Source organism: Dermacentor silvarum, chromosome 2 (genome assembly GCF_013339745.2).
Source record: "Dermacentor silvarum isolate Dsil-2018 chromosome 2, BIME_Dsil_1.4, whole genome shotgun sequence".
Lineage (NCBI taxonomy): Eukaryota > Metazoa > Arthropoda > Arachnida > Ixodida > Ixodidae > Dermacentor > Dermacentor silvarum.
This window is the reverse complement of record NC_051155.1, coordinates 222,609,759-222,634,648: the sequence shown is the minus strand read 5'-3', so window position 1 is coordinate 222,634,648 and position 24,890 is coordinate 222,609,759. Positions and strand designations below refer to the sequence as shown.

The 24,890-nt window shown below is 44.7% G+C and overlaps 2 protein-coding genes across 3 annotated transcripts in view; both read left to right on the top strand.

Annotated features, from left to right (window-relative positions):
- The first annotated feature begins 302 nt into the window (after window positions 1-302).
- On the top strand, window positions 303-19,667 carry LOC119442713 (RNA polymerase-associated protein CTR9 homolog). Its single transcript, XM_037707690.1, has 19 exons — window positions 303-458; window positions 585-683; window positions 1,334-1,573; window positions 2,284-2,373; window positions 2,479-2,601; window positions 3,925-4,320; window positions 5,020-5,235; window positions 7,180-7,302; window positions 8,490-8,754; window positions 9,177-9,265; window positions 9,690-9,957; window positions 10,403-10,551; window positions 11,343-11,605; window positions 12,001-12,072; window positions 12,571-12,838; window positions 14,167-14,315; window positions 15,607-15,795; window positions 18,419-18,568; window positions 18,938-19,667. The coding sequence occupies exons 1-19, from the start codon at window positions 417-419 to the stop codon at window positions 19,536-19,538; spliced, it is 3,792 nt and encodes a 1,263-aa protein (XP_037563618.1). The 5' UTR covers window positions 303-416; the 3' UTR covers window positions 19,539-19,667.
- A 2,200-nt stretch (window positions 19,668-21,867) lies between these two features.
- Window positions 21,868-24,890, top strand: part of LOC119442712 (aquaporin-9) — a 99,647-nt gene continuing 96,624 nt past the window's right edge. The window contains exon 1 of one of the 2 annotated variants that reach the window (XM_049662329.1): window positions 21,868-22,257. In XM_049662329.1, coding sequence (XP_049518286.1) covers window positions 22,150-22,257 — 108 coding nt within the window. In that variant the 5' untranslated portion in view covers window positions 21,868-22,149. The remainder of the gene's footprint in view (window positions 22,258-24,890) is intronic. The other variant, XM_049662330.1, reaches the window with a different exon arrangement.

Here is a 24,890-nt window from a genome sequence, read left to right as displayed (position 1 = left end):
AAGTTGCTATCATCGCGGACACATTAAGTTCGATTTGTCCTAATCTGACCGAATAATGGATCGAATAACAATTCTAGCTAGTAATTAGCTAATAATCGAGTTGCCTCAGTGAACTGTGAGCCCGAATATCGTTTTGCAGTTTTTAATGGTTGGCAATAAAAGGCATACACTGAGAATTAAATGTATGATGACTCTTATTTGCGCTCTGGAATTGGCTGATTAGATTAAAAGTGCATCACTTATCACTTGGGTGAGGCGAAACCGAAACTGAAGCTGCGTGCCCTGGTAGCGCCATCGCCATCGCCAAGCAAAACAACGCAGAAGTAAGATGGAAGGACAGCAAACCGTCGGCTGAGTGTCACATGCACCGATTTGTTGCCTAACTTTCTGCTTTGATCGACTGAAGGTCTTTCAAGATGCCGGGTTCCATAGAGATCCCACTACGTGACACCGATGAGGTGAGTTCGTTCCCATCCGTAGCGTTGTTGCGGTCCCGGCGGCTGTAGCGGACGGTCGGCCGCACCGATCCCGCTGCCCATTTCCGTGTCATGGTAGCAAGCTTGACCGCTACTTACGTGTTCCAGGTGATCGAGCTCGATGTCGATCAACTACCGGAAGGAGAAGAGGTCCTCGGCATTCTTCGACAAGAGCAGGCTCAATTGCACCTATGGGTCAACCTTGCGGTAGGTGCCAGATATCGGCGGTGTTCGTGTTCCACGGCTCGTGCGAGCGTGCCACGCGAAGGATGTATGCGGAGCAAGCGTTTTGATCGTCGCTTCGCGCCGTGCACTTTGGAAAAAAAGAAAATCCCGTTGCCTTACTGCTAGTTCTCATGCGGCTGTGAACCTTGTCAATCAATCTGTATCGGAAATAACGGCTGAGGGAATAAAAACAAATAGTAATAATGATAAAAAAGAAAGAAATCGTATCAGAAGCTATGAAGGTTGCGCTCACGCCGTTACCAATGTATGCACTCCCTTGCGATCAGCGCACCGCACTGTTTACACACTGTAGAGCGTTCGGTAATTGCCTTCACTTACCTCAGGCATGTGTTCTGCACGGCTGTACCAATCACAATCTTGTCAGTAATTGCGCAGCCCGCTAGCATAAGTCTTTACTTAAAACAAATCGCCGCTTTACTGTTGTTTCACACTCTGTCAATTCAATAAAAAATCTCGAGCTTTTGTGCGACACCATATTCTTTGACTTACTTTCACGCATCTACCGTACCGCATAGGAGCCATGCATGACGTATTCACACTGTGAAATCTTGTGTTGTAATGTCCTGTGGTCAGTGACATAAACTTCTGGCCCCTCTTGCGCTCTCCCACAGCTGGAGTACTACCGGCAGGGCAAGGTGGATGACTTTGTGCGGCTATTGGAGGCTGGCCGCACAGAGGCCCGGCTTGATTACCGGGACTTTGAGCAGGACCAGATGACGTGCCTGGACACGCTGGCTGCCTACTACGTGCAGAAGGCCAGTAAGGAGAAGAACAAGGACCGCAAACATGAACTCTTCACCAAGGCCACCCTGCTCTACACCACTGCTGACAAGATTATCATGTACACACAGGTAAGCAAAGTAGCAGTAGTAGCTAAGGAATTTTTCCGCTAACTCCAATTTTCGAAGGCTGTCATTCCCTCAGACTTGCATGAACCGCCGAAGAACTCTATAGGTATAACTTACAGGTTCCAGACAGCAATTTCCAGGGTAATGAAATGTCTTGTGCACGGCTTCAGGCTAAAAATTGAGTTAGTGAGATTCATATAGTATCGAGAATTGGCTCTGTGCAGCAATACATTTGCTCCTTGCCTCTAAAAAACATGTTTATTATCTTTTTGCCCCACGTTACCTAATCATGTACACAAATACAAGAGATATTGTAATCTAACCAGGTGTAAAGAGAGCGTCAATCACGTGTCACAGCACAAGCTGTTCCGTTATCACTTTAGTACTTGCAATTGGAAAAAAAGTGCCTTTTTCCTAAAATTGTAATCTTCAGTAATTCTCATTGTAGTTCTCGGTACCAAAATTTTCTTTCACTTGCTGTTTGGGAAGTGTGTTTTGGAAAAATATAGACATTTTATGTTCTTGAAAATGTTATGCTAATTTGCTGCTTATAGTACTAAATTCTTAGCATCCCTGTCATAATACTACTGAGTGTTTTTCCGAAGAATATTTTGCATCACACTCACAGAGCATGTTTTACTTCTCATTTGTGTGTGTGTTTACTTCTTCGTTCATCTCATTTGTGTGTGTGCCTTGCATCCCATTCTCTTTAGAACCATCTGCTCGGAAGAGCCTACTTTTGTCTCCTGGAAGGTGACAAAATGGACCAGGCTGATGCTCAGTTCAACTTTGTGCTTAACCAGGTGAGCAACCTTGTGTTTTACTCCTTTTTGCGATATGCTGCCTCTGGTTTAATAAACGTAAAACAGGCAGTCTCATTATACATTCTTTTATCTTTTTCTTGCTAGTCACCCAACAACATTCCTTCACTACTGGGCAAAGCCTGCATTGCATTTAACAAGAAGGACTACAGGGGTGCCCTGGCCTTCTACAAGAAAGCTCTTCGCACCAACCCAAACTGTCCAGCCGAGGTAGGTGCGATTAAACATAGCTGTTGCAGTTCTGCACGTGTGCACATTGCTGTTTTGTGAGACTGCTGCCTGTGCCAGAGCTGATAGTAATTTTATACCCTTTTATTGCAGCTGTAGTCCTTTCATCTGATATGAATTCTAACCCTCTTTCCTCATGTTTAGTTACAGCCTAGCCACTGACCTTTCTGGTCTTATATAAACTTCAACCCTGCACTGCACTGTACTACATGCCATCTTTTACATGAGATCAAAAATTTCTATACGCTTACATCAAGATTACTATTATTGCTGTATATCGGTTGTGGTAAGCATGCTAACGAGCATTGCCTGTCCGTGTTTTTTTTTTTTTAATGTCACCTAGTAATGCGCGGCAGAGGTTGTGAACCAGCTAAGTGTATTGATTCATTGGCAAGCTGAGGATGCTGCAGGCCACCAATGATTTGAGAGAATGTTTTGTGCCTACATGCAACTGATTCTGTTCTTTGCCAGTGTTGTGCTGTACCTCTAAAATGCAAGCTTTACATACACATTTGTACACTGCCTTGGAATATTATAGACGGTGTTTTCAGGTACTGCAAGCACTCAGGTTGGCGCAGTTGTGCTCACACTGTTTTCTCCTGTGCAGCACTTTTATGCACCTCGTGCCCACTACTCCTTGTTAAAGTGGGACTACGACTATGCTGACATTTGCTTCAGAATATGACTTAGAGCAGGCATTTTTGACCCTGATTGTTCTGATAATTGTTGAGCTGGTTGGACCTAGAAGTTAAAGGAGCACTGGCACTGGTTGTTACTTCGCAGAATGCTGACCCTGTACTTAATGAAAAAAAGGGTGCACCTTCTGTGCTATCATGTGTACTGTCCTCATTCTTATTTCTCCATAGTGAGCATTGTGTTTCTTTAAGTGACTGTGGATGTTTACTGAAGGTCCACAAATTTGTGCCATTTAGAAGCCAATGTTTCAGTAACTTTATTTGGTCAAATTTATTTGGTTATTCGTAAGGTACAAAATAAAAAAAAACACAGTAGAGTTCCCTGTTTATAAGAAGAACAAAGAAATTGTAACCATTACACTGATTTTCACAAAAATCCTGCAATAGCTTCAGTGCCCTATTCTTCCAGGCTTTGTCAGTGACTACAATTTGTGGCAATTCATTGTTTTGCAATTTATAGTGAACGTTCCTTGGGAGCAGAAACATGAGGTGTCCCTCTAACATCTTGAAAGTCGACATAGTTTCCCTAGGCTAAAAAAGTTCGGAACTTGTGCTCTATGTTTTGAAATTCTGACCCCTCACTGAATGTCCAATGTTTCTCACAATGTAGGTACGGCTGGGCATGGGCCACTGCCTGTACCGTCTGGGCAAGCAAGAGAAAGCCCGTGCAGCCTTTGAACGGGCACTGGTCCTGGACCCACAGTGCGTTGGTGCTCTGTCAGGGCTGGCTGTGCTACAGCTGAATCAGAAGGGTACCGAGGCGACTCGCGCAGGCGTCCAGATGCTGTCGCGCGCTTACGCCGTGGACCCATCCTGCCCTGTCGTGCTGAACCAACTTGCAAACCACTTCTTCTTCAAGAAAGATTATGGGAAGGTGCAGCACCTGGCATTACATGCCTTCCACAACACCGAAAATGAGGCCATGCGTGCTGAAAGCTGTTACCAGCTGGCCCGCTCTTTTCACGTCCAAGAGGACTTCGACCAGGCCTTTCAATATTACTACCAGGTACTACCACGTACCCTTTATTGTTAACAGTGCTGACACCAGTTGGCTGCTTTCTCACACGTTACAGATGCTGTTCATCCAGTGCCTGTTCAGTGCTATTTACATTTATTTTTCCATATCACTGACATTTATTGAGTGCCCACGGCACTTATTGCAGTGATGTTAGTTTAACCCAGGCTCTTTTTGTTCCCCTTTTATTTTTGAAAATTGGATATTGACCGTCAATTTGCTCATTTTTGTCCACTGGACACTTTGCATTGTCTCCAGAAAGTGGACAACACTGCTTTTGCTTGGCCACAGTGGTCACTGTAGCTCAGTAGGGTCATCAGTGAATACCCAAGCTGACTTTCATAACCAGACACTCTTGGCATGCACCTGACTTAAATAGTTATGTCTGCCAAGCTTGTCCTCTCGCCGGAGTCTCTGAGGAAGCATTACTGGATAGCACTGACTACAGCGGCCACGGTGGTCTGCGGACTAAGAGAAGAGCTTCGAGTCGAGGTCCGTTTGTGAATGCTGGGGCAAATATTATATACCTACTATTACTGCCTCATTGTGGGAATGGTAATGCTTTCGTTAACTATCAGCACTTAGGCCCTGCTATCAATATAAATCTGCCTTTGCCACTTCTGTTGCTGATCATAATGTATTTATGACAGCAGTGTCATTTGACTGTGCATTCTCTTTCTGTGCCAACAGGCTACCCAGTTTGCACCATCGTCCTTTGTGCTGCCGCATTTTGGCCTTGGCCAAATGTACATCTTCCGTGGTGACGTTGACAACGCAGCACAGTGCTTTGAAAAAGTACTCAAAGCACAGCCAGGCAACTATGAGACTATGAAGATCCTTGGATCACTGTATGCCAACTCATCGAGCCAGTCTAAACGAGACCAGGCAAAGACACACCTTAAAAAGGCAAGTCCTTTGATCTGTGCGGTCTGGTGGCAGTGTTGAGGTGTTTGGCAGTTTTGGCTTGTACAGCTGCCGTCAACATCTTCTTGAGTATACTTTTGAATTATATAAGATTCAATTGGGGGGTCTCTCGCGAACGTGATGGTCCTACAAGAAGGCACAAAGTAAATGTGTAACCTCACGTTTTGTAGCTGCAGGCCTCAAAGGGAAGGCAGTCAGTGCAATGCTATAAAGGACCTGACGTGGAAGTGCATCAAATAGTGCCCCTCCATTGTTTCTTGCAGTCTGTATACTAGCATATTAGGTGTTGCTGAGTTCAGTGTGCTTAGGTCATGCACACAAAAGGCTCCACAATCTTAGTTCACAGTTATAGATTTGCACACCTCTGCCATCGTAACACAGCTACCACAGCTAGAACTCTTTTTTTTTTTGTACCAGTGTACTGTGTGACAAGTGAACCAAACCATTGTTTGAGGAAGTTCTACTGGTAGTATGTTTTTCTTGTTAGTTTCATCAGCACACAGATCTATGCTTGAGCAGCTTGGAGTTATACCCCTGTCAAGCGGGCAAGTTAAGTGCACTTACAGGGAGTGTGCTTCGGGACCTTGAGTGACACTTTAGGCTACGCGGTTCTAAACGGGAAAACAGAGTGCACTCGCAGGAAAAAAAATGGCGACAGACTACGAGCGCGTTTTGTGAAAACGTAGATTAAAAAGAAAAGTACTTCTAAAAAGTGATTGTCTTACGTTGTATTATTAATTAAAACAAACTTAATCTATGTTTTTTCAACAAAAAACGAAAATATTTTTTATTTAAGAGTGTGGCAAGTCAATGCCGGCCAAGAAAAATGCCTAGCCAATCCAAAACGACATAGCGGCGTGCGACGAGGCGGCATTTGATCCTGCTCGAACAGAATATGAACGCGTCTTAGGCTATTATTTGTGTGCAAGAGCTGTTCAATCACTAAAATGAACTTCCGTGTCCTTTTTTTATGCATTACATTTTATACCATTGACACCGCTGGCGACGAGGCTACGCACTCGGCCAGCAAAGTGTGTTCCGTGAACGCACTTCGACCGGAGTACACTCTGCGGCGAGTGACACTCCACTTGCGACGTTTAGATTGGGCAAAGTGCACTTAAACCGAGTGTCACTCTCCGTAAGTGCACTTAACTTGCCCGCTTGACAGGGGTATTACATGAGAACGCCTTTCCCCCATGTGTTGGTTAAGTGGTGAATATGCACAGCATGTACCTATGAGTAGGCATTGGACAGTGTGAAAAGTTAAGGAACAGAACAAGCTGGAAGTAGCAGTTGTCTTGAGACCTTCATTGCTACTGATTGACTTATAGAAAAGCAGTGGCAGCATCGGGAATTTTAAATTTCTTTGCACACTTTGTGAGCACCGTTATTATATATACATGTTCATCAACCTTCAAATTTCTTTGTTGTATCGGGGTGTTTATTCAGAGAGCATGTACGTCAACCCTCAGCATGTGAAGCCTGGATTTGAAGGGCAGAATTCTATTGGTTACAATTGTCAAGTCACTCTGTTATAAATATGTAAATAGTTCTTCTTTACTCTATCCCCTCTGCTAGCCTCTCTCCTTGGTCTTTTACTCACCCCCCCCCCCCCTCCCTTTTCACTGCTGACTGCTGTTCAGGTGTCAGCAGACTGTGCTAGACATTTACTGTGGTCAGTAGTAACTTCCTTCTGTTCCTTTTTCTTTATTTATCTATCTATTTATATTAATAAACAACCAATTACTACAGCGTAGTGAAACACAAAAGATGAACAACTTGCCCAATTAATATTATCAGCATTGCTACCGAGTATTCTTGACTTATTGAAAGCTTGTCTTTTTTTTTTTTTTGTGGAAGCCAGCATGTTTGGAAAACCTTGTGCTAAGCAGTGCATTTGCGTATGGCGCATCTTTTGGAATTCAGGTGACAGATCAGTTTCCCGAGGATGTGGAGGCCTGGATAGAATTGGCTCAGATCTTGGAGCAGAGTGACGTCCAGGGGGCGCTTTCAGCATATGGTACAGCCACCCGTCTGCTCCAGGATAAGGTCAGGTGCTCTCCTTTCTTCTCTTGTGTGAAGCACAGTGCCCGTCTTTAAAGTTAATTTGACATAATTTAGCTGTGACCTCAGCATGTAAATTAACGTTGTTCTTTGCGCTAACAGACCTCTGATGTTGGAATAAATTTGTTTAATGCTTGTTCTGGTTCTAGCTCATAATGCAGTTCCTGCAGGATAACAAACAGGATGTGTGTGAAATATTTACTAAACAGTGTACTTCCTTTGAGAAGACCACTCGTTAATACAAAATCTGTGCCTTTGATTAAATTTCGGCTAATCAATGTTGTGGTTTCACATGTTGCAGATTTTGACTGCCAATTGTCGACTGGCTCACTTCCTGTAGGGCAGATGTTGAATGCATAAGGCTGCTGCTTGCAGATGCCATAATCAGCACCGTAATGTCATGCATAGTTTTCCAAGTAAAGGCATTTGGCTTGACCTGCTGCTGCTGAAGATAGGAGGGTATGAGCTAGAAGCACAAAGAAAAAAGCTAATTTGACAGTGGGAAGCAGAGGCCCGACAGCGTTGAGAATAAATGTGGCAAAGGTAGGAAAATGCAGTGCAACCAAGTTTGGCCATAAGTAACGGCGCCATCTAAAATATTTATTGGCCACAGTTTCGTTGAATATTCCATGCAAATGCTATAATGCTACTGCGTAGACATTTGGCATGAGCAAGAAGACTAAAATATTCTAGGGTGGAAGTACAGTCAAGCAGTGTTAATGCAAGGTAGGCTGCGGTGTAATAACTGTAGTAATTGGAGTGTGCGGCTCAGTTTACTTTTGTCTTTGCATCTGTGCTGATCCAGAGGCAGTAGCGCACCCAGGATCTCTGCCAGGGGGGGGTTGACAGTTTGCCAATACCATCTAAACAGCACTAATTTCGATTTCTTCACGGGAAATTGTCAAAAAAATGCGCTTTTTGTGAGTGTGCAGACGATTGCGCGTCTTACATCTTAGTTGCAGTACTCAAATGCGTAAGGCAAGAAAAGGGGTTAAACAAAAGGGGGGCTAAGTCGGCCTCAGGGGGGAGTTCCAACCCCCGAATCCCCCCCGTCGGTGCGCCACTGTCCAGAGGGTCAGACAGTGTTGTATTATGTTGCTGCCACACTCTGGCGTGTTCTGCTCATTTAAAATGTATTGCTGTCCCACTGACTTGCTTCATTCAAAATGCAGGTGAAAGCAGATGTGCCTCCGGAGATTCTGAACAACGTGGGTGCGCTGCACTTTCGAATGGGCAACCTGCAGGAAGCACGACGTTTTTACGAGGCCTCCCTGGAGCGCAGTCGCACGGAGGCCAATAACGACGAGCACTATTACAGCTCCATCTCGGTGACCACTACGTACAACCTTGCTCGACTGTATGAAGCCCTCAGTCTATTTGACAGGGCTGAGCAGGCGTACAAGAACATTCTTCGGGAGCATCCCAACTATGTTGACTGTGAGTGGAGGTGCCTTTTGCAGACTTTCTTGATTGCTTCTTGTACATTATCTACAGCTGGGCATGATCAAGGCATGTTTGAAGTTAATCTTTGCTACTAGCACTGAAATTGCCTGTAGATGGCTTTCATTACGGTTTTTTTCAGTTGTCTCAATTGTAGCACTGTAGTGAATAACTTTGCGAGTTTATGTTTGAATTGCCCTGCTGTGTCGACCTCCTGCTTGTGGTATGCTGTTTACTATGTAGCAAAATAATGACTGTATATACCTTCTTCAACTTTTTTAATGAGATTTACTGCAGCATTTGTTGCATTGTTGTGCATGTTTTCAAGTTCCAAGAAATAGGTTTAAGCTTCCTTACATGTGGTAATATTCTTATTCAACTGTGGTTGCAAGACATTATCTGTACTGTTTTCTGCTCAGGTTATCTTCGCCTTGGCTGCATGGCGAGAGACCGAGGACAAATCTATGAAGCTTCGGATTGGTTCAAGGAAGCTCTTCAAGTGAACCAGGTGAGAAGTTAGAAATCCCAGATGTTGTAATGTCTTATTACACCAACTGCCTAATGAACAATTTTGGCATGTATAGTTTTTTTTTTTTCTCCATGCTTGTCACCATCCTAGAGGTGGCTATGATGTTTGGCTACCCAAAAGACATGAGTTCGATTCCTAGCTGCGATGGCAGCATTTTCACGGGAGAGAAATGCAAAAGCATTTTTGTACTCAAATTTAGGTTCATTTTAAAGAACGTTAGGCAATTAAAATTAATCCGGCACCCTCTCTTACCGCGTCCTCCTTAACCCACTATGGAGTTTCAGGACGTTAGATTGCAGTACGTTAAATTAAGGACGTTAAATTGCATATTTTTTTTTAACTGGTGCACTTAACCAGTTAACAGGTTTTCCCTTGCTGATCATATATCCGGTGCCCTCTGCAGGAGCACCCTGACTCGTGGTCCCTGATTGGGAACCTCCATCTGGCCAAGCAGGAGTGGGGTCCTGGCCAAAAGAAGTTTGAGCGTATTCTCAAGGGTGCGCCAGGGGATGCCTACTCCCTTGTAGCACTGGGCAATGTGTGGCTGCAGACGCTACACCAGCCCATTCGTGACCGAGACAAAGAGCGCCGGCACCAGGACCGGGCACTCGCCATGTACAAGCAGGTGTTGCGACTCGACCCGCGCAACATCTGGGCCGCCAACGGCGTGGGTGGGTGTACCCTCCCTCCTCCGTGCAGATTGTGACATTTCTGTGGACGTGTACAAACATTTAGGCCATTCTCAAGCAGGATTTTTTAAAGCAAAGCTTCTTTTGGCTCTTCCTCTTGCTTTGTGTGGACAGTTGTCTGTGCCTATCAGACTGGGCTGATCCCAGAGACAGTGTAATCAAAGGTGGTGACTTACTGGGTCGGTCCTGATATTCGCGCATGATGTATGTCTTCGCAAGGGTTTTAATGTTGTGTTTAACGCCAGCCAATCCTGGAGGCCGAACAACGCCGCAGCACCGACACGCCTTTTAGAATTAACCAATAAGTGTCCCCAGTGGCATATCTCGGCAAGTTTGCTAGGAAGCTATCACTTGACCTTGAAGATCGTCCTTTGATGGTTTCCGCCGAGTTTTTTCTATATGGAACTTTCTTCTCGTTCTTTGACAGGTGCTGTACTCGCCCACAAAGGCTACATCTCGGAGTCACGTGACATTTTTGCACAAGTACGCGAGGCCACTGCGGACTTTTGTGATGTGTGGCTCAACATCGCACACATTTACGTTGAACAGAAGCAGTATGTTGCTGCAATCCAGATGGTATGCACGAGCTCTCACATTGACGTTTTTTCATTTTCATTTCATTTTATGATGTCCAAGCCTAGGTTACTAGCAGTTTGAGTTACTAAGCGCCTGTCATGTAGCAAATAAGGGTAAAAACTCGTACAGCCTGTAGATTATTAACACACACCATCATGAAGTGCTATTAGTATTACTTCGTCTTATTGTGCAAGCTTTGACTATGTTCAATGCTGGTATGACTTTCATTATGTATTTTTTGCTGTAAGATCTCTCCGTTTTATTGTTTCCTTGTAAGTTACTGGAGCTTTCTCCTTCTATAAAGTTCTGTGCTTGAACTGCAAATAGATTTTTCTTTAGGGAGGCTGTTCGTTAGAGACTTGTCTGAGCAGCTGTGTATCTGTGAACACCATGTTGAAATTTTATTGCTAGAATTTAATCTTGGTGCAGTGTGCAGCAGAAGGCACCACCTCAATTGGCCAACTTCTTTTAATCCATGTAAACAAGAAGATGCAGTCGAACCTCGTTACATCGAAGTTGCGTCCGATACGAAAATATCTTTTTTATACCCAATCTTCATTATACTAAGTTTATATTTGTTACACGCTGATATCAGCAAGAAAATGTTTATTTTTATGTTGTTACCTCTGGTAGTTTATATTGAGGTTCAGCTACTTAAATTGTGTTAACAATTTCGTAAGCGACCTTCAGTCAGTTGTAATTGCAAATGATCAACCTTTGCAGCTTTAACTAGATCCCTCTAGCAAAAGGGAAACGAGATTCTTTTTTCTGTGCTTTGCCATTGCTTGCAGTACGAGAACTGCCTGCGCAAGTTCTACCGCCACCACCACGTGGACATCCTGGTGTACCTGGCTCGAGCATTGTATCGCTGCAACCGACTACGCGAGTGCAAGCGCGTCCTACTCAGGGCGCGACGTGTGGCACCCCAGGACACCCTGCTGCTCTACAACATTGCCCTGGTGCTGCAGAAGCTGGCTGCCCAGTGCTTGCGCGACGACAAGTCCTCCCTGGCCACTGTGCTCTCGGCCGTCCACGAACTTGGCCTGGCACACAGGTATGTGCAGTTATGAAGGCAGTTAGTATTCCCAGGCACATAATAAAGTGATAGCTTTCTTCTGCTACTTCCCCGAGTTTTTGTGGTTGGCAGACTGCAATCTAACATGGCAGAGGGTAACAACAGTGAGGAGGACGAAAGTAAAGAGTGGAGAGGGAAGTGCATGGCAAGGGGAGGCACATGATTGGTTGGCATGGATAATGATGTCACGCACGTAAGAGCAGGAGAGAGATGAGGAGGGCAGAGCGTCGAGCCACATCCTCTCCACAGGAGAGTCGCAGCATGAGGAAGGCAATAGGGTGACCAGAAAGCTATCGCTGACTTTGACGATTATCTTCGATGGTTTCTGCTGGAATTTTCTAACTGGAGCTATTGCTGTGTCTGCCTTTGCCCAGGTACTTTCAGTACCTCAGTGTCCACGGGGATCGAATGAAATACGACCTTGCCCAGGCTGCTGCCGAGTCCAGGTGAGAACACTTGTCAGTTACTGGTATGGAGTGTGAATGCTGGTAACCGTGAAGAAGTGCATGCTTACACGTACCATATTTTCATAAACATAACACTACCACAAGCATAATGCTGCAACGAAAAATAGTGGTCAAAGAATGGTGCGCAGTCTGCTACAGGGACGCATGCCTGTATGGTGCCTTTTTCACATGTGCCGAGACCCATGTGGGTTACATATTGTGGTAACGGATTGCCCGTTGGGTCGTGCTGAAATGTTCTAAGTGTTTTTGCAGTGAGGATGTTGCACTAGGAGCCAGATGTGTATGTGCAAACAGGTGTGGTCTGGCTTATGTTATGACCAGACATCAGATTGTTCAATCACATCAGATTAATGCTCTTGCTCTATTTTGATAATTTCTGCTCTTTGGTCTAGGTCTTTCTCCATGGAGTATGTGGGGGGGAGTTTAATTTAGGCATTGTGTCACATTTTCCTTTACACACCTTCTTCGTGCATGCAGGCAATGCCAGGACTTGCTGAGTCAGGCGCAGTACCATGTGGCACGTGCTCGCCGCATGGACGAGGAAGAGAGGGAGATCCGCCGCAAGCAGGAAGAGGAACGCGAGGCCCTCCGGCGCAAGATTTCTGAGGAGCAGAGGCTTCTAGAGGAACAGAAGCTAGAGCAGGAGAGAGCCATGATCATGAAGCGGCAGGAGTTTGTCGAGAAAAGCAAGAGCAAGATGCAGTTTGTCGACACGGGTGACGACAAGCCATCCAAGAAATCAAAGGTATGTCCATTCCTTAGATATCAGCAATGCTGTGTAGGCAGTTATTGATGAGGTGTGTGAGAAGGGTGTGCTATTATACAGGGGTATGTGAATAGCAATTTTCGAGATTGCATATGGACTACTTTTCGAATAGTTTTTGAATAATGTGCAGCTCTTTTTACACACTAAAACGACCTTCACATACTATAGTATATTCACGTTAGCAAGTTTCTGCCATTACATTGCACTTTATGAAGTGCTGTTTATTAAAAGTAAGATGGAGCATTAGGAGCAAATAAGTTTATTAACATACTCGGGGCTCTTTGCTGAGTGTGCATGATGGCAGTTTAGCAAGAAAAGTCTAACTCTATGAGCAATGTAGATATATCTTGCTTTACTACACAACTCAGGTTAAATTTGTTGCACATTTGCTCTAGTTTTATGCCTGGTCATGTGCAGTTGGTGATTTTACATATTAGAAAAATATCGGTATATACGAATTGGCCGAATCGAATAGGGCCACATTCGATTTGTTATTCAAAGTGTTCTTGCATTTGAATAGTCAAAAGCTGTGGGCTGTGAAGGGAAATACCTTGGATGGATGCCTCTAAGTTAATTTTGCCAACTGTTTCTTTAACCTTTTTTGCACACCTAAGAATGTTTGTTGTGCAAGAATGTTTTGCATTCTGCTACCATCGGAATGCGGCCACCATGGCTAGGAATCCAACCCGCAACCTTGATGGGAACAATGAAGTGGTGCAGTGTAGCCATTTCATGTGATAAGCCTCCTGTGAATGAAGGTGGCAGCTTCAAACGAGTTGATGCAGCCGCTTATAAAAAATTACCATTATCGGTCAAATGCAAAGTTCAGGTCACAAGACAGATCACAGAATGCATATGTGCTTGCAAGCGAAAGCTAGAAATAATGAAGACATCTGTGTTTGTCGACAAACCTCTTAAATGTTGAAAAAGTGCAGAGTGCTCGTAACAGTAATTCAGGCAACAGGCTGTTAGGTGATTTAAGATATCTGTGGTATGTACGTACTCGACAGTCATTGAAGGGCATTACCTTAGCTGAGGAATTTGTACTGGTGCATTTGTCCCTCCAATTTCTCTTCCCAACTAGATGGACTTTCATTTTCTAACAAAAGCTTATCCATTGTATGACAGCGTGCAAAGGTGTTTTGTTTTTCGATAGTGGTGTGGTGGGTGATGCCGACAGCAACATCTTGCGACAAAGTCTACTTTGACCAGCATGACGCACATGTGTTTTAAGGTTGACTAACTTGTTGGCTGACATGCTATGCTTTCACGAATGATGACCTTCTTCTGGTGTGACTGTCTTGCAGGGACGCAAGACGCAGGACTACGTCAGCGACAGCAGTGACGAAGGAGGTGAGGTTGAAAATGGCGAGGTCAAGGAGAAGAAGAAGCGGAAGAAGCATGCTGCTGGCTCTGATGGGGAGGACAAGCCTGCTCGCAAGAAGAAGAAGAAGGAGTGAGTCTCTCCTTGTCTTTTTTCCCGAAATGTATTATTTGCCAGACCTTTTGTTTGAATGAATGAGTTAACAGAAATCTGGTTGCACCCATTCAAACCATATTCTGACATAAACAATCAAGGTACAAAACAGTGCAGCTACTGTTACCACTTAGCACTAACGGTCTGTAGCCATATGCACAATTATCTGGACATTTCACGAATGTGAAACTGCCATTAAGTAAAGTTGAACAAGTTTGAATATGCTACACTTTAAAAACAGCACCTTACTGTGATACTATTCACCACATCCCCAGTTGCGAAATTTTGAAGTGAAATTAGCATTTTTTCTTGGCACCTGTCTCTTTTGCATTCTACCATTTCGACTCCAAAATATGGTTACTACGGTCACTTCTCCCTAATTTCTTATGCTCTACAGTTTAATTGAGTATGGGATCTTTTCTGCTCAGCCAGTGGTAGTTGTTCGATATATTTTAGCAACTGGAGGACTTTCTGAAACTTGAATTTCCTAGCAAATGGGTTGATTCCAGTTATCAGAGAAAGGATCACCCTCAATGCACAGATGTTATATGTATGTGCTTGCATAGCATGAGGTAAAATGGCTGCTAGTGTACTGTGGCGAAGGCCCTCGCCAAAAAGTACCGAATGGTCGTTTATAGGAGTGCCAAGTATGTGCGGCATTTTCAGCTGCAATTTCTCAGAGGTACCATTTTGCAATGCATTTAGATTAACGGCAAGTTTGTGGGTATTACTTACCTTATTCATCCACAATAAATCCAAAGTTTGCTTCATGTGTGGTGAAGACATTAAAAAAATGTTGATTTCACTGCACCACAATGGTCGCCAGACTGTCACCAGTGCGACGAATGTCGTGTTTCTCTGTAGTGGTTTCCACGTTCTGCCATCGTGGCAACATATGACATCACTACGCTGCAGTGAAATCAACATTTCTTTAGTGGCCTTGCCACACACGATGCACACTTCAATTTATTGTGGACAAAATAGGCAAGTAATCCTCACAAATGTGGTAATAAACTAAATCTACTGCGAAATGCTAGCTCTGTGCAACATTACAGTGTGAATGGTCAGCTGTTTAGCAGAAACAGTCATGTATACCTGATGCTCCTATTTATGGAGCACTCAGTAGACATGTCAAGGGAATGGAAAGAGGTGAGTGAGTGAGTGCTCCATAGGTGACAGACCAGGTGATGTGAAGCTCCACTAGCACAAACATTTAGTTTGTCACAGTGATCCTGGTTGATGTTAACTGTGCAAGCATTGGCCCACGCAGGCGCATGAGCCGCAGAGATGGTGGGGAGAAAGAGAACCGTGGCCGCAAGGGAGGCAAGGCCAGCAAGAAGTCCTCTGCATCTGTGGTCAAGGACTCGGGCATGTCAGCAAAGCAACGGCTGCGCATTGTGTCCAAGGAAACCATCTCCTCCAGCGAGGATTCGGACTCTGGCAAAGGTGGCAAATCTAGGTGAGGATCCTTTACTGGGCTGCATGTACGTATACAGCGTAGACCGCTCATAATTAGGTCGCGGCGAATTTCTGCACTATAAGCGGTTCTGCACTATAACCAAAACAACATTGTGCACGTGCGAAACATGTAGACCAAGCAGCCGCATGTGTCCGGGAATCGAAGCATTCGACAGGGATGTTCCCTCAATGTTGGTGAGGTGGTTCCTCCGCCTTCGAAGGGCTGTACAGCCACTGCGAAGCATTTTGTTGACTCTGCACCAAACCGGAACTTTGGCTGCCAACTCCTGACATGATTACGGTCAGGCATAGCGAAGGGGGGCATGCCATCGCGGGAAGCTCGTCCTTGATATATGTTCGTACCGATAGACGAATGCACAAAGACCTGGCGTGCGATCATGTGCACAAGCTGAACAGACAGTAGGGCGTGTGAAACTGGGTTTGCGGGTAATCAGCCAGCAACTACTGCAAACGTGCATAGCCAAAGCTTTTGTGCATGCGTACTGGTAGGAACGCTGAAAGCTCGCATGTGTACAACTCTGAGCTGATGAACTTGTGGAGCACACTTTGAACTGACAGCGTCGTGGAGTCAGGGTCACATGTACGATATCTGCACTTTGTGACAACGCGCATTACGACGGGCGGACACGACACGAACCTGCGTCCTGCCTGATGATTCATACATTTTTGAGATCCCGTCTGTGTCCAAAAATATCAGTCGGCGACTGCATTTACTTTCTGCGCAAATGCGGATGCGGATTCTGCGCCGCTAACAAGCTGTTGGAGCAAAAGGTTTCTCCGTTGCCTAGCCAACCCCTGCGCACCCGCTTAACCAGCACGCTGCCGCCACATTTTTTTTTTTTTTGGTCTTCCTCTGTTCCTTGTTCGTTTGCTCACTCTGAGTTTCCTCCACCACATCGCTTTTGTCGCTCACCACTCAGCTGGCGCACCTCATTGAGCAGTGCACGCTCATTGCCTACTTGTTTGCGGGATTTTCCAGCAATTGCATTTTAACTGGTATATCTCGTGCGGCTCCACTATAAGCGGTATGCGCATACATTGAGTTCTATAGAAAGATAAACGTGAGTCAGAAAACACTGCATTATATCCGGTCCTGCACTATATGCGGTTAAGTTTAAAAGTGATCTGAGCTGTGCTACCACCTACTCCTATTTATTTTAGGTTTCAGCTGCTTTTGTTCCTTAATGTTTTTTTGTTTTTTTTGTCAGGTGGCTGTTGACCCATTTGTATTTGATAACATTTAAAAATGTGTCAACTGAGCCATTATCTGTCATGGTTGGAATGTTTGCCTCGTACTTGTCATACAAGTGTGCGTATCTAGGCCTATTTATCTTTTGATACCCTGGATTGTCATCATAAGTTGAACCTTAATTGGGTGCGCTCAGAGCCATCAGCAACATCAGTGGCATCGAAATTTGTCATGGCACACCCTGTACACATTGGTTGGAACTGGTACAAGTGCCTACTGGGAAACGGAACTGTTGGTAATCAGTGCATCCGTTCATACATCTCATGCCTCAATAAACAGTAAAAATTCTTGGGCATTCATATGGGGACAGATTACCAGCCAAGCTGTTTAGGCTGCATACATGGGCTGCATACATTATGAAATCATAAATTTTTTTTCATGCGGCACCACACTACGTTGACACAAGCGCCGCCGCAGTCACTACTTCCGATGCATCGGCCACATCCGCTGCTGCAGCCGCGCCGGCGCGCTAGAACCGCAGAAATGCAGGCCACGTGCACAGTCACCGTCACCACACTTTTTCCCCCTCTCCCCCTACCCCCTCCATTGCTGCAGCGCTGTTGCCACTCTTTCTCCCTCTCCTCTACTCGTCTCCATTGCTGCTGCACCTTCTCCACACTCTTTCCCCCTCTCCCCTACCTGTCTCCATTCCAGCAGTGCTGGCACCTCCGATGCGCGTGATGTTATAACTGCAGAAGCGCAGGCTACGTGCACAGGCGCTGTCGCCACACTCTTTCCCCCTCTCCTCCTACCCGTCTCCATTGCTGCAGTGCTGTCGCCACACTCTTTCCCCCTCTCCCCCTACTCATCTCCATTCCAGCAGCGCCAGCACATAAGACGTGCGTGACATTATAACCACAGAACTGCAGGCCATGTGCACAATCGTCTCCATTCCTGTCGCAGAAATAGACGCAAGCCGCCCAGGGTACCCCCTGTGGGAACGCATGCAGGGGATGCATACAGGGGCTAGAGCTAAACAGCTTCGCTGTAAAACCACAACAGAGTAATTAGAGTGCACGCTTAAGCTGGTGTGTTACACATCTTTCAGATAATGCACATGTTCTACAACGCACCTGCAGGAAAATTGCTTAGTGTCAATAAATGCAGGAGGCCTGCCTGCATGAACAATCATTTTGCGTAGCACTCTGTGGTCTCCCCTTAGTCATTAGTTTATTGCATGCTCTTGGGTTATGAAACCATTTGAAAGAAAGACAAGAATTCGTAATGTCAGGTCTCCGGAGTTGGGCAAGCTTTTGTTACTGTCCCTGCCTTGCACATTTATCCCAACTTGGAATTTATTAAGCTGTACCTTTTGTGCTTGCATACAATGACCGTGCTCCCTTCTACTGTGCAGTGACAGCGAGGATGGTGGCTCCAAAAGCAAGAAGCGCAAACGCATCTCGTCTGGCAGCGAGGCTGGAGACTCTGACGTTGGCAAAGGGAAGAAACGCCAGATTCTCTCGTCGGATTCAGAGAACGAGAAGGAGGAACGTTCAAACAAAGGGTGAGAGAACTTAGCTTGCTTTTTTAAGGAAAAGTAAGAAATGTTACCAGAGCTGCATCACTTTGGTGTCAACCAGCATACTTGAGAAAAATACAGTAAAATGTCACACGCGTGGCTGTTAGGTTGAATTGCCGGTGATCCGTGCTGTTGTAAACAGCAGCAAGAACCAGATGCAGACATAAAAATTTATCTACACGTACACAGTGCTACTTGGAGCGGCCTAATATAAGGCATTGTGACTATTGTTGTGTGGCCACAGTTAGAGGGGACAAACTGGTCATTGCATAAATTACAGGTTAAGGTAGTGGTAAAATATTGCATACAAAATATGTTTGCAGTTATGTACATAATTTTTTTCTACCCTTACAGGTCTCCTGCAAGCAGTCCAAGGCGTTCAAGATCCAGGTCGGCATCTGGCTCCCGGTCTGGGTCCAACAAGTCGCGATCTGCTTCAAGATCGAAGTCTCGATCTCGTTCACGGTCAAAGTCTGGATCTCCTGCCAACTCTCGGTCTCGTTCTCGTTCAAAGTCGCGTTCCCGGTCCAAATCTGGCTCACGGTCGAAATCAGGTTCAAGGTCCAAGTCTCGGTCAAAGTCTAGGTCAGCTTCCAGGTCACGCTCACGGTCCAAGTCTGCGTCTAGGTCGCGTTCTGGTTCAAGATCTAGGTCAGGCTCGAGATCAAAATCAGGTTCACGGTCAAGATCAGGATCCAGGTCTAAATCGGGGTCCCCAGCTCGCTCAGCATCCAAGTCACCATCACGTTCACGGTCCCGGTCAAAATCTGGATCAAGATCACGGTCCAGGTCCAAGTCTGGTTCAAGGTCACCTTCAAGATCACGTTCCAGGTCACGTTCAAAATCTGGTTCCAGATCTCGGTCCGGTTCGCGTTCACGATCTGGAAGCCCTGCTGGCTCCAAGCAGGGCAGTCCACCTGGCTCCCCTGCTCAGTCCGGCTCAGAAAGTGAGTGAGCAGTTTGTCAAAAGAAAAGACTGGCCGGCATCTGAATTTTGTTTTATTTTCTTCTCACCTCTGGAAATCATGTCTGTCACATCGTCAGCAGTCTCAGTGATAATAAAATATTGTCAGTTGGATTTGCTTTATTCGTGTGTAGTATCTTTCTTCTCACAGGAACTTGCAAGTTGTTCTTTTACAGAAAAGCATTACATTATTTTCAAATGACACATTTTCGCAAGAAAAAAACATAAGAGGTCCATGTTTTATGTTGTTTATGGCCATGTTGTCCATCAGTGTAAGAGAAATTCAGCTTCAAAATTTTCTTATTTTTAACATGTTTAAATAAACCATAATCTGATTATATATTGCACACTATAGTGGGAGCCTCCGAATTACATTTTGGCCACCTGGGGTTCTTTAACGTGCACTCTGAGTACACAAGCAATATTGAATTTGAGCCTCATTGAAATGCAGCCACCGCGGCGGGATTCAACCCGTGACCTTGAGCTCGGCATTGCGATGCCATAGCCATTAAGCTACTGCGGCGAGTAATATAACGTGTATTAACTAGGCACTGCTCTTTAAATTTCTGGTGGTCTAGTTTCTTGGTATTCAACACTGTGTAATCACTCATGCTAGCTAGCTTACACCAAGTGGCACAAATAGCCTAAGACATAAAAATAACTTTTATGCTTAAGTCAAGCACAGCTTTCATTTGCTCCTAAATTGTTCAAGCAACCTCATCTTAACTGTTGCGAAAATAGGCATTGTCAGCTAAACTGGAGTTTCTCACCACACTTCGGCAAGTTAGGAATGCTGACATACAGCCCTGGAGATAAATGGATCTGTATCTGCCATTTGTGTTGTGTACACTGCACCCATTATGCTGGTAATTTTTTTTTTTTTCAGGTCTTTGGGCTCGCCAATTTACTTTGCTACCATAAACAAACTTGTGGGCTGAAGTCCACATGAAAGCTTCAAAACTGTCTGTGAAGAGAACCCCTATACCATTCTGTTCATCAGTTGCCTTGTCGGCTTGTAAATTGTCACATATATTATGACAACATTAAGTTTTATTCAAAGGAACGGTGACTGCATCATGGTACCATTGTCAGTTAATTACACCATCATTCCTAGTTGCTCTCTTGTGCTTTCTCTCGCTTATGTGTAGCTTTACCAAGTCCCTCTAAAGGTGCTGTTTCTCGTTGCTCGTGCATATTGTGTAGGCAATGCACAGTCGCTCTCGATAGTTCTAGATTGAGGGATCTAAGAAAATGGGGAATTTCTTAGCAGCCTGTGACCTTAGCCAGTAAAGCAGTGCAACACTATGCTGTTTGCATATGTTAGGACAGGCTGGGAATGTGACGAGACTGCATGCTCAAGTTGCGAAGAATTCAGCTTTTTCTTGGTCTCGCTGTGTGTGAACATTTTTGACGCCAAATTATGTTTCCTGATTAGGCCTCACAGAAACGTTTTATTTTACTCCAAGTCTACAGAATGTACTTAAAAGAAAAGTGGCACATTCATTTGTGTGAACCTTTTTGCATTAAGGTTTTGGAGCAGTGTTGAAACTTTGTCTTAGCAACTTATTGATCTGAGAGAGAAATTATGATTCCCCCTCTTGATATTCTTGGGGCTCAGTGCTTCTGTAATTTCGATTGGACAAAAATATACGCAATTTCATTCTCGTTCTCGGTTAGTTTATTGGAAAATATTGGCGAAGAATGAAAATGGAAGCAAGCAAACCAACCCAACCAGGCAGGTAATGCTATCAAAAAAGAAAAAGCTTATAGAGTATTCCTGTAATAGTATAAATAAGGTCACTCGCAGTGGCGTCGAACGCCACTGCGAGTCACGGTGCCATCGTATGCCTTTGGCGCTCGTCTGTACCAATCGTTTCCAAGCTTGGAATTTCGCGCCACTGTGCGCTCGTCGAAGCCTCTGTTTACCACCTAGAGGTGTCGTCACAGTCGAAACACGAACTGCTCCGCGGCCGCTTCTGGAATGTGAGTGGAGGCGCTCGCACGCGTTTAGTCTTTTATACCATCAAAGATGTGAAACGAAGGGTCAAAGTCAGGTCGCTCTTCGTAATCGGTATGCAAGATCCAATGAACGTTAATGCTATCTACGAACGGCAAAAATTAAACGGTGCTCGCAGTAACGTGTCAAATAAATGTTTTTATTGCTTTAGTTATTTGTACATAGGTGGCGCGGCAATCTGTATGATGCAAATAATAGAGTCAATTTGTAGTCCTTTTCTTAGACACCCTGCGCTCGGGGGAGTGTCGCAACTTGTGCGATCAAAACGCTTTCATGCAGACGACGCCGGTTGCGGTTGCGGCCTTCTTTCCTATCACAAGAACCCATCGCCTGCTCCAGGCGATCGCAAAGAAAAACGCTTCTCAGTTTCGCTGCTGGCGTTAGAGTCGGTGCAGCTCGCCCGAGCTCACGTGCTGTGGTCGTGTCGTCTGCACGCGCGCGCCTGCGTGTATATGTGTGCGTGCCTGACTGGTGTACTGACTGGTGATCTGGTGTACTGGTGTCCGTGCCTTGCTGGTGTGCTGCTTCTAGTCGATTCGTAGTATTTATAAATTGTAGGTCTTAAAGAGCAGAAGGAAGAGGACCATGGCAAGCGCCGGAAATCCACCTTTCCCTTTTCTGAGGAAACTTGTGACCAAGAACGAAGCCGTCAAGGAGTTCCTGGCCGAGTTTTTCGGCACGTTCATCCTATATGTAAGTGTGTGAATTTTCCGTTACATTTAGTTTCCCCCAACAATTTCGTCTCACAATTTTGTTTCTCATTGACCACGAAAATTATAAACCTGTGCGCATGTGGCGCCAGCTAAGAAATATCAGGTCTGTGGACGAGCTGTAAAAAAGTATTTGAACATTCAAAGCCACAAGGGGCTAAAACGGAGGAACCAAGTTATACCGAGTGACAGACAATATATAAGCGTAAGGTTTAGATCTATGTTTGCGTTACAGCAAATTTCTGATGTTCTGCATTTCATACTGTTAGGTCCACAAAAATAGAAATGAAAATCAATTATAAAAGAAAGCACTGAGCACTGATGCCTTTTTATTGCAACATGCACGCAAACGTATCTGTAATAGTGCTGTTATTCTTCGCAGTATGGAACACGGAGGCATAGCAATAATTTTCGTTTATACCCACAATAAAAAATGCAAAGTTATTCCCCAACAGTATATAATACATACAGACGCCTGGAAGGTGTTCTTTCTTTCTTTTTTTTTTTCTAAGGGCTCCGAAGAACGCAAAATTATGCGCTTATGCCATTTTTTGAAGGCTTGCAGTTTGACATTAACTTGCTACTACCGCACATGTACGGACTTTGGCTTTTGAAGCGGTTTGGATTCTCTCACCTGCAGGTGTGCAAACTCCGTTACCGCATTAAAACATCGGGATTCTTTAGCTAGTTTTTAAAGAAGTTTCGCTGCAGCAGCGTTGCGAAAAATAAAAAAATCGCACTTCGTTCAACTTCTGTAGAAACGGTTATGTGCTCTGTACAAGTTGCCAGTGTCACGTGTTTCCAGTTCCCATTGCTATCCACACAGCTAGGTCATATCCGTCACCTTTTTCTTCTTCTATAGCTTCTGTATAATCTCACCGAAGCAGTGCATCTAACATATCACTCCAGCATATCTTATTTCCCTGATTGCTGTCGCTTTTTAACGCTATAGCGTTTAGGGCCCCGTGTCGCAGTAAATCCGGCGTCGGCAACTGGCGTGTGATCGCGGGTGGCGGAGAAAATCATCCAACCACATCGACCGCGCAGGCCCTCCACGTGGTGCAAGGTTTTGGTGAACAAAAATTGAATTTCTCACAGTGAAATTCGCTAGAAAAATGGTAAAGTACGACTTTACCATTCGGCGTCGGATTGTAATTTGAATGTACGAGAAAGCCTAATTCTGCCTTGTGCATAAGTTACATACATCATTTGCTACGAGGAAACTCAAACATTTCTACCAGACCTGCGCGCGTCGGGGCAATAGCAAAGAATTAATAAAATAATAAAAAAACAAAGGTGCTAGGGTCTTCACATTTTAATACAAGACCACTTATATTGCCCCTGGAAAAACGTCTTTCCAGCAATGCATTTCAGTTTAAAAGTGAAGCCGACTTTAAGGGGAGCGGTGTAAGCTTGGTCTTTGTAAGCTGGCTTTCCCACGTTCAGTGTTGCAGTGAATGAAGCCTACTTGCCGTATGCGAACGATGCGATGCGATGCGAACGGGTCCCGTTAAGCGTCCTCCAAGTTCTTTTTTTCGATGGTGCGTCGTCCCTGTTCGGTGACCGCATTTCATCAGAGACCGTTATGTCTACCCAGACCACACGTACACCCGTGACCAAAAGTATACAGACCAGGGGTTGCTCGATAAAGCCGATTTTTTTTCCTCTGCCTGTGAACGCAACTTGAAATTGAGGACTGCGCTCGAAACTTGCCATTGCGAACTTCTCAGTGTACTCCTCAATTGCAGTCTAGGCTTGTTAATTACGAAGCAATTAAGCTTTTTCGGCAACCCTGTGGTCCGTATACTTTTGCTCACGGGTGTACATCCCATTTGGGGCGTTGGTCCTCAGCTTTCTATCAAATAATGCTTGCCTGTATATTGCTGCTACATTTCGTGCAAAAGTCTAAGCTGCCAAATATTTTTCAAAACATGTGATAATAAATTGTCATAAAAATAGAAGGAAAAAAATCTGTTTCATCTGTCAAAGTCGTTTTGGAGGGGAAGGAGAAACAGATGATTCTTTCATTTATTCTTTGTCGTTAAATATTCCTGCCAGGACTTTCCAATGCAGTCACTGACTACAGGGCCCCCTTTTGCATATCCTACCTAGTAGTCGTTTATTATTGAACTACTATTAAAAATCCGCCTTGATTTTGTTTAAGAGAAAGCAGAACGAAGTCCGATGATTGCTGCCACATTATCAAAAACTGAAATTGCGGCGACAGCCACATAGTGTCAATTGTAAACCGACGAATTTAGTTGACAGATAACACGACTATACACGTGACGAAGGTATATTAAACTGTAATATAGGCAATAAGAAATGCAAAGTGTTTCAAGGAACGTGCAAATCGGTGAAGGTGACTCGTGAGTGAGCTTGTGTATGACACATTGAAAAAAAAAAAAAAAACAAAAAAAAAAAAAAAAAAAAAAAAACGTTACTGGGTTGATCAAACCAAGGAACGCAGTGCTCGGTGTCGACATGTGAATGTTCCTGAGTTGATGAAACCAAGCAACGCGGTGTTCAGTGGAGATGTGTGAACGTTCCTCACGGCAGTGTGTGTGTGATATGCGGCCGCGGTCAGATACACTGTTCGAGTTGAACGGCCACACG